This window comes from Dermacentor variabilis, chromosome 3 (genome assembly GCF_050947875.1).
Source record: "Dermacentor variabilis isolate Ectoservices chromosome 3, ASM5094787v1, whole genome shotgun sequence".
Classification (NCBI taxonomy): Eukaryota; Metazoa; Arthropoda; class Arachnida; order Ixodida; family Ixodidae; genus Dermacentor; species Dermacentor variabilis.
Window position 1 is genome coordinate 203,974,697 of NC_134570.1, and position 10,308 is coordinate 203,985,004.

The 10,308-nt window shown below is 47.0% G+C and overlaps 1 protein-coding gene across 1 annotated transcript in view; it reads left to right on the forward strand.

Annotated features, from left to right (window-relative positions):
• LOC142574397 (xyloside xylosyltransferase 1-like) overlaps positions 1 to 7,237 on the forward strand; it is a 50,549-nt gene extending 43,312 nt beyond the window's left edge. The window contains exon 5 of the mRNA XM_075683491.1: positions 6,708 to 7,237. Within this exon, the coding sequence (XP_075539606.1) occupies positions 6,708 to 6,827 (120 nt within the window). The 3' untranslated portion in view covers positions 6,828 to 7,237. The remainder of the gene's footprint in view (positions 1 to 6,707) is intronic.
• Positions 7,238 to 10,308: the final 3,071 nt, after the last annotated feature.

Sequence of the window (10,308 nt, forward strand, 5' to 3'; positions counted from 1 at the left end):
ACGCCATATGAACCCCACATGATGATGATCATGTACAGATGACAAAGTGTAGCTTATAAATGCCCACAGTACATCTAACGCCCCCGAAACCGACATAGTGACCAAAGCGTCTGACGCGCCATAAACAAACATTTGCATACATGCGCCCGTTAAGAGAACAAAAACAAGCAAATATTCATGGAGAGCGAATGCCAATCGCGATTAACGGCTGATTTCCCTGTGATGTAATGATTTAACTTCGTTACCAGGCACAGTTTTTAAAGAACGTGACCTATTTTAGCCGGTCACAGAATACCTAAACGTGCAACAATAAGGAAAGGCCGCTGCTAGTCGCCTTCTATCAGCCAACTCTCATGACTGCCGGATGAGTAAGTCTTCAGCAACGGGCGTGGTGAGAGAGTTGTTCTCTGCAGTTGACATACATTTTGCTTTATATTTCAGTTTTGATGCGCTCTGCTAATCTCTTCTGATTCGCACGAAAGGTGGTGTGGGATTTTGGTTGTATCTGCCTTTCAGTGATGTAAGGCGGTTTAATTACCCAGTCAAAACGTTGCACGATACACAGGCAGGTCTGTTGATCAAGCGTCGGGCACCGAGCGCGGGAGCTCTGTTCTCGTGCAAGGCGTTGACGATGCGCCTGACGCACACGCCTCTCGATGCGCCTGACGCACACTTCCCCCCGGAGAAGAGAGTGGACGACCGGATCGCGTATTTCCGATTGCTAGTAGGTACCGTAGGTACAGCGGAGCGTGGCACTTGAGGAGACAAGGGACGTTTGCGCGCATGCGCGAGTGAGAGCGAGTGCGAGAGAGGAAATGTAGGGACTTTTTCTTCTTGAATGTACGACTCTGCCTAGGCACTACGGAGGAGTTTCTTAGCGCGTGTTGTATGTGCTTATCCCTAGGCGTGCCGGCATCGCAAGTTGGCGGCTCGACGCAATCGTATTTATTCAATCGTGTTTTTTACGAATTAAAACAACGTGTTATTATTTCGCATTATTGGGGGCGCCTCCAGGACACCAAAGCGGCAACGGGGACATGAAAGGTGAAACCCGGACTGGGCCGTGGGTTGGGACTCGGAGAAACCTGCGCGTGCCAGGGGAGTACAACATCGGCTGTCCGATATCGCGGACAGCCAATTTTTTATGCGAACACCCCCTGGCGCGTTTTGGCCTCCGCGGCCCCAACCAACCGGCCGCCCTGCTTCCAGCTTTGATCCCCCCGCTACCGCTTTGGTGCCTCGGAGATCCTGCGCCGTCTGCTTTAATGTGGAGGCCTCAGGTGCTCTCCTGAGGCCTCCGTTTCCTGGTTACATGTGCCCTCTTGGAGCAGTACTTGTGAAAAAGTCAATCTATCTTCGCGACTAAAAAAGCGACCTGCGACTTATGCAACACCAGTCAGAACCTTCCGCTTCAGAAACAGCCAGCGATCACCAAATGGGGCGTCCGTGCCCACTGCCTCATCGCGCGGGCAGCCACCGGCGGAGCGTAAGCAAACTGGACCGCACTCTGCAATGCCGGCATACCTAGGGGACAAACGCATGCAACACGCGTTAAGCAACCTCCTCCGTTGTGCCTAGGCAGACTCACATATTCAAGGAGCAAAGGTCCCCAGATTTTCTCTCTCGCACCCGCTCTTACTTGTGCCTGCGCAGAAACGTCGAGCGCCATGAAAAGCGCCACACCCCGCTGTACCTACTAGCAATTGCGAAAACGCGACCGGGTCGTAGTAATGTTTTAGTCGCTGCACATGCCTCGTCTGACTTCCACCGCGCCTTAAGTCAGCGGACAGCGTGAGAAGCTAACTAAAAGGGGTGCAGCCAATGCTTTAGGACAAGCCGTGATACAATAGGGTAAACTTGATTGAATCGTCACCAATATCTGCCGTTCCCTAACACAGAGAACTAGGGAAGGAAGAAGTGTTTAAACGCAGGTTTTAGACCGAGCTGAGCAGTCTAGAAGCTGAGAATACAATCGGTTGAAAAGCGTCAAGGAGCTAGTGCCGTCCAGTATCGCCTGGGCCGCCTAGCGGCGTCACAACTGCGACTTGCTAGTTGACGTAAGAGACGACAGACCAACGTCTGCAACAAAGCTCATGGTAGTTCGCCTCAAGTTAGCTCAAACTGCTCGAGGAAAGACGTCAGACCTAGACTCCTGGGAAACCCAGCCCAGCAATCGCATCCACCGCAACGAGATCGGCTTGCCAGCGTCCTTCGGGAAAGCTCTGTCGTCGACTCCGCGCGTTATGGACTTGCTACTGCTGCCCGATCATGTATATGCCATCATTCGTTTTCTTTTGAACTCTGTTTAGTTGACCACTGTTAAGTGTGTTTTGTGTAGTGGTAATTTCTATATCCACAGTTAACTGTTCTTTTTATTTCTTTTGTTTTCATTATTGATCTAGATTTAGTACATGTGTGTTAGTGTTTTTGTTTTTTGTGCTTCGTTTAAATTGCGTGTAGTTATCCGTCGATAAATGATTTTCTTTTCTTTCTTTCTCCGGGCTCTCACTCTTTTCTCCCGACTCTGAGCGACCCAGTCGACGAAAGGGGGGGGGGCGGTAATCTGCTCTGTTGGAGGTATGTGAACTATCATCTCTCTGAAAGAGAGAATAAAAGTAGTGGCGCAAATGGTGCTAGTGGTAAAAAAATTGAACAAATATTCAAGTAAAAAAATTATTGAAAGGAAGAGAACAGAAAAAGAAACTTAGCAACCCAAATAAAAATGACTACGGGCAGTTGTCTATAGTTCGAAATTTAGTTTAGCGAATGCACAACAGACGATATCACCTAGTTATCTTTATTTTTATTCGGGCGTTATTTTGTTTTTGCTTTTGTGTTTGACTGCAGCATCGGCACGATGCTTCATCCTTCATTGACGCCTGTACTTGTTTACCTTTATCCGGTGATCGCTTTTCGCCGGCTAACAAATGTTAAACGTTATCACTCTGAGCAGGAGGCGCCTGCATGTATCGGATGTCTCTCGAATTTTATCGATGGTTCCATCCATTGTCTGTTGTCACCGAACCTTGTGTAATCTGACTGTAGATTGTGTACTTTGTAGAAGACACGCGATCTTCATTGAGCATTCATTGACATTGACTCTGAGCAGGAGGCGCCTGCATGTATCGGAAGTCTCTCGAATGTTATCGATGGTTCCATCCGTTGTCTGTTGTCACCGAACCTTGTGTTATCTGACTGTAGATTGTGTACTTTGTAGAAGACACGCGATCTTCATTGATTACGCTAGAACCTTAGACGACTTCTATAAAAGCCGATGCGCTTGACCGCTGATCATGTTTCAACGATCGCCGTCCGTGTTCACCGCTTTTGTTGTGCTTTGAGTGCAGCCTTCTCTTGTTGGCACAGGTTCGCCCGATAAAAAACTTAGTTTTCTCATTGCAAAATGCAAAAAAACATACATGTTACCATCAGGTGGCAAATATGATGGCAACACACAGCAACTATGATATCTTGAAACTGAACACATAACATCTCGTAATGAGCAGTAACTGAAGTAATATTTTCGAGCAATACGGCTGAAAACGAATTATCAAGTAACATAGTGACACCACCCTCTCGACGACTTGGCCTAAAAACAGAGAATGTTTTATATATGGTAGTTCAAATTCTTCTGAAATATCAGGTTGCCAGGTTTCTGTTTGCTAAACTACATCGAAACAACCTTTCATTTGGTTAAACACAGGCTCGAGTTCATATTTCCCGTTAATTGTACATTTAAATGGAACCATCGCGGAAATCCTCTTTGTACACTTTCAAGGTACTTCACTAACTCACGAAGGGCGATATATCCAAGGTCATCCATTTAACAGAGCAGTAAAAAAACTAAGGAACAGTTAAAAAACAAACACATCAATTGTTCAGCGCTGACAAGTCATCCTCACAACTGATGACCTGCACACGTCCTCCACTCTTCCTACGCACCAAAACCTTCCCATTGGAATGCCATGCAAATTCATATCCAACTTTCCTAGCCCAGGTTTTCGCTGCTAGTAAGAGAGCCCGGGAGCGCTTGGTCATATTCTCAGTTATGTAAACATGATCTTGTTTCTGCCTCAAGGATTTTCTTTTTTCAAGCGACGTATCTCAAAGGTCCTGGTGGACACAGCGAAGGATAACTCCACGCTCTCTACCTGGTCTTGATGCCATCCTGTGAATAGCGGAAATATCAGCAGGAGCAAGTTCCCTCAAATTCAATCTTTTTGCAAGATGATTTACCTTGTTTAAAAGATTTTCACCTGCAGTTTCAGGAATTCCATGTATTTCAAACTTCAGACGTCGGCTGAGCTACTTGAGGTCGTCAAAATCAATCTGAAGCTGGGCGAGACCCTTAGCAGGATCCTCCTTCTCAAGTTTGTCGATCTTGCATTATATGTTTTTTTTTATTTCCCTGTCTTGCCCGCTCGAGCGTTCCTGAATTTTATCAAAGTGATCCGACAGCAACTGAATTGACCTGTCTATTCCCTCTACCTTTTCATTCGAAGTAAGGAGAGAAGTTTATTTCTTGTGCATGTCCATGCTCGTAATCTTCAGCTGAGCATCTCCGATTTGATCAGTGGGCCGTGTGGTACTCTTGGATACCCACGGCCTGCAGGCCTGATCCTTCCATGCTCTTCTTTTACCCGACTTTTTCTTTTCAGCATACTCTTGTTCACTCATGACTGAGCATACTGAAGCATATGAAAACAGAACTTGCACTCACTGCACATAATAGCACTCGCGGCATCTTCAATTTCAGCTGTTCAACTGCAGCACTTAGCGATGTTTGAGCCCCCAATGTCATTCGCCACCAAAACTAATCGCTTGGCAGCATCGGGAGCGAATAAAAAGTCTTAAAAAAACTTTAACCAACCAGTAAAACACAGCAGAAGTTAGCCGACGTGCTTTTCTCGCCGTCGCCGCTGCCAAAGTGATCTGCCGAAATCACGCCCCTGTGCAAAGTCTTTCTGTCAAGCCGCTGCTGTTCGCTGATAATCTGCGTCGCGAAACGACGCAGTTACTTCCGAGCAGACAGGTAGAATGGGCGCGGGAAACTTGAAGCTCAGTTCAGGTGACTGTAGGCAGTCTTGGGTCGGGGTGCCACAGCAGATCGAAGTGGTCGAAGTCAGCGCCTGTAAAGCACAGCAGAAGATTTCCTCACCGCCGCCGCTGCCAAAGTGCCTCACTCGCAGAAGAACGGCCTACTTGCAAACATTGCACTGATGAGCCAGCTATGCAACAAATAATTTACACGTGTTCTCATCTAAAGAGTCAATGAAAAGTATGGTTGATACCTCTCTCACAAGAATCGGTAGGACACGAAAGTGAAACGTGCTTTCCCACAAACTGTTGCATGTTTATGGCACGTGAAGAATTAAATTGCAAGTAGCCATCAGCGGCACCCTACGCCTACATAGGAATCCTTGACAATTGCCACGCATGCGAAAGTTGTCGAAGGATTGGCCCGTCGACGTCATTGTCTTTCTGCCGCTTAGTGCATCAGTTTACTAACTTGGTGCCATCGCAAGCGAAACAGTAGCGGCGCGTAACAACTGCTGATGAATGTTGAAGCTGCACTCCGTAGGTGACGAGGCGTGACAAGCTAATGGGACGCGCAAGATAAACCATGTGCGGAAACTGCGTCAGCTCAGCAGAAGGCCTACGCCGCTTACACCAGGCTACACAGCGTTGGCATTTTCGCTGCGCTGAGACTGCAGAAGTGCTCACTGTCGGAGTTCGTCATGGTAAGGATGCAGTACTTCTCTTCCCTATTCCCAGATGGCGGCGCCATCCCTGTCAAGAGAGCATATTTTACGCGTTCGCGGCGATATCACATCCGTTACAGCAAGTTGATCGTGGGCCCCGCCGTAAAACGCTTCCGTGTTAAGAACGCTTTTGCTCCTATTGCACGAACACCACGGCCTCAATGCATCCTACACGTTTTTGCTTCACAAAGCACTTGAAGTCCCTGCAGCATTTTAGAGAATGAATGCGATTAGAATTCTTAGGATATTTGGAGCACTTTTCAGTGTGTAACTGTTTAGATCCTTCTTTGGCTGCAACCATCCTCTCGCACAGTGACCGAAGTTGTCCACATTGCATGTGCTCGTTGTCGTGATGTCACCGTGGTCGTTCAATCGTCGTTATTCCAGCTTCGTGTCCAGACTCTCATCATGGTGTCATCAGCACGCCATCGACGTCATAGAGTCTTCGTCATCTCACTTGTCGTGCCATCGTCATAACACCGCCTTCACCGTTCCATCGAAGTCATTCCTTCGTCATTACATTGCAATCCTGCAGCCGCATTACAGTCATTGTCATGTGGTCATGTCGTGGGAGATCTTGTCGAGCGGGTTTTATAGCAATGTGGGCGGATGACAGAGAAGGTGCGTGCCACATGTAGCCGCAGCAGCGGAAATCTCACATTTACTGCCACAGATTCTAAACAGAAGTGCATTCATTAATATGGTGTGTCGTCTCAATGCTTGAATGTTACACGCATGAACACCGACATAGACCGCGAGCTCGATTCTGCCAGAATTCTATGACTGAGTGTGCGTACACATCACTTCAATTATATTTCATTATAACTGACATCAGCTATTGTGTGTGGACTAGGCGCATTATAGCCTGTAATGCTGCCGCGTTAGTAGGCCACTCCTAACACACATACACTTCACTGACGCAGATGTATGTTGTTGTTGATGCAGGTTCCGGTGAGGAACAAGGCGCCAGTGGCTTCGCCAAACGGAGTAGTTCGCTACGGTGGCCTCTACAGTTGGTGTGAAGGGGGCGTGTACGCCTGCTCGGCAAACTGTCCCGAGTATTAGTAACAGAGCGGTGCTAGTTACGTTCACCTCTAAGCCTACTTCTGCAAGAATGGACGCACCGCAAGTCGGACCAACGTCGGACGCACAGCATGATACGGACCAACATCAAAAACAACATAACTATCGTGACTGCAATCAACGCTTGAGGAACAAAATACGTTGAAATAAAAAATAATAACAAAGATTTTCGAGTGAAAGATGCACGCACTCGTACAAACGGGGGAAGTGCCTCATGCTATATCAGTCGCGGCAGCAATAATCTCCATCACACCGATCTCGAAGGAGCGAAACCGAATAAATGTTTGCTGCAGAAGGGATCGAGTGAGCATACATTCGTAATGGTAGGATCAGCAGGATCCCTGCGAATAGAACCATAGAGTGGAGCAAACAAATAAACAGGAGAAAACAAGGAAAGGAGAGCACAAATAAACGCAAAGGAAAAGAATGGTGCGTCTGTGGGGATCGAACTCGCGACGCGGGTATATGCCCTTGCAGTGACGTTTTCGCGTCAGTGTATGTCGGACGTCCTGTCACATACCGTCGACGAACTACCGAGATGGGTGGCTGTTGTACGGCGGACGCGGTGATATTGTATTTATGCCGCTCACGTCGCGAGTCCGCCCACCACAGCAGGTGCACAAATAGTATGGTTCAGGTTGACTGCCCAACATTGCGCTTTTTTTTATTTATTCCCGGTCTTTGACATAACATCGCACATACAAATTTTACACGTCACAAATGCAAGCCTCCAGGAAAGAAAAAAAGGAAAAGGAAAAAAGGCACAACAAAGCCGTCCGTCCGTCCGTCCGTCCGTCCGTCCGTCCGTCCGTCCTTCCGTATAGGACCGACGTTGTCGAAATAAAATTCCTTCATTGTTGTCTGAAGTTCGAGCCTCGACAGCCAATCCGGTACATAATCTTGAATTTTGCGTAGTTCAACAAATAGAGGCATACATTTTCTGAAATACATACGCGCGGGGCGGGTGTCGGCATTTCGATGGTGCCCTGCCATGCGAGCCCACAATACAGAGTGGAGAGCATTAAACATGATAGAGTCACATGGAACCCCGTCTTCATCCTTAATTGCCAGATAACTGATCCTTTCGGCGTGCACAGGTAACACTTTCTTCAGGGTTCACTTTAACACGTCCCAGAAGAAAACCGCCGCCCAGCAACGCAAGAAAACGCGATCTATGGTTTCGGGCTTCTTGCGATCCCTGGGGTTGCGATCCGCACGGTACGAGACAGCCTCGTTCTTCCATAAACGTCTTCATGGAGAGCTTTCCGGTGTGAAGCTCAAAAAAGATTGTTTTTATTCCGGGTGGTACCTGCATGCGTTTCACTCGTTTACGAACGTCTTGTCCTGGCCCTCCACTGTATATGGCTCTGTATAGCGGCACTGCGAGAACTTTATCGCAGACATCTGTAAAGAGTGTATTCCTCTTCACTTCACAAAGGTACTCATGTGAAAAACGAACAGAACAAAAACGCAGACTCTCGACCACTTCCTTAATATTGCCACGTGGGGGCGACGTTGAAGAACACAGTAGCAATACTGTGAAAGACAAAACTAACTTTTATTGGGCGAACCTGTGCCCACAAAAACAGGCTACACTTATAATAATCTCAACGATATCGGCGAACACGGTCGGCGATCGTCGAAAATCTAACCAGCGGGTCAAGCGCGTCGGCTTTTATACATCAGTCGTCGAATGTTCCAGAGTAATCGCTGGGACCCGCGTGCCTTCCACAAAGTTCTACATTATTCGTGTCGCGCACACATGCGATCAGATTACACAAGGTTCGGTCAGAGACAGCAGATAGCACCATCGGTAACTTTCGGGAAACTTCCGATACAGGCAGGCGCGTCCTGCGCTGTGCGATAACATTTGTTAGCCGGTGAAACGTGTCGTCCGATAAAGACAAACAAGTACACGTGTCAATGTAACGACAAAATGCTCCGGTCATTCTTGCCGTACTGATAACATGCGCCGGCAATGTGGCGCACAACCTAATTAAGCTGACATACGATGCGCAGAAAAGGATCGCACACAACGCAAAAAAACAAACCGGCTTACAAGTTGTCGAACAAAAGTATGCGCCAAGCCCACACCCCCGTCTTTTACTTTTCTGAATGAATTTGTTCCTAGGAACCTTTCCCATGTTGAACCCCAGATGAAAACCGAACACTCTGTGCAACCTTTGCACATTTGCTCTAGAGCAATACAGCACTTGCATAACGTAATATATCTTCGTCATAAAAAAAAAACATATTACAAATTGTCGCTCTTGCAAAAATGTGCAGCTTAGTACTTCCCCATCTGTCCGCTTTTTCTTCCGTTTCATTAGTTTGGTTCCTCTAGTAGTCATCGCTGCTTTTGTACCTGTCGGAGGGAACACCCAGATACCTAGTCCGAGTTTTCACCCAGTTGCCATTCGCGAAGTAGCCCGGTGAAAAAAACAACTCCCCGTGCCACAGGCCGAGGGATTTGCCCCAATTTACTCTCCTACCCGTGACGTCACAGAAATGTTTTACTACAGCTATTGTTTCGGTTACACTTGGTTTTTCTGTGCAACACAGTGCAACGTCATCAGAATATATGCCAATAGCTTCACTTCTGTCGCTGCTAATATAAAACAACGTATATTGTCATTTGCAGTAATTGTTACACACATTGCTTTTATGTAGATAGCAAATAACAGAGTACTGAGGGGACATCCTTGGCGGCACTGAACGCATGATGTTAATGGGGCAACAATTAACCTTGTAGTGCATTTCTGGTACGCCAAGGCCCTGCCGTCAGTGATGAAGGAACCGATATTTAGATGATCCAAGATAGCAAACAAAATAACATGAGAGGCACAATCGAACGCTTTCTCAAGATCAAGCTCCAGAACTACAACGCCGCCACCGGTGACGTCACAGCACACACAGCATCTTATAGATATTCGCAAGAATTGATCGCCCTTTGATGCCACAAGTTTGATGGTCGGCGGCTCTTTCCTTCATGACGCCTTAAAGTGTTGTCGCTAAAGTCTTCATAAATATCTTGTAATCAACGTTTGTTAGTGATATCGGCCTATAAGATGACACGAACTTCAGTTTATCTATTTTATGGCTGTTAGGTATTAGAATGGTGTACACTTTTCCAAAAGAAGGTGGTAATGAATTCTGATCGTACCTTTCATTAAATACTTCTGGTAATAAAGGAGCCAGTTCTCTTTTGAAAGCATCATATAACCCAGCGCTGAGAACATCAGGTCCCGGTTACTTGCCCAAGTTCAAATCGTCGAGTGCCTTTTTGACTTCCGTCTCCACTATTTTTTCCTGTAACCGCTCTTTAGCGCCATCCCTCGTGGCATGCGATGCAGAAAATCTTTGAAACGTTCTACGTTCGCTTCATAAAATGCAAAGAGCTACTGGTAATACTGGAAGAAGGCGTGTCCTATGCACTCGTTGTCGTCAACAACAGCTCCACTCG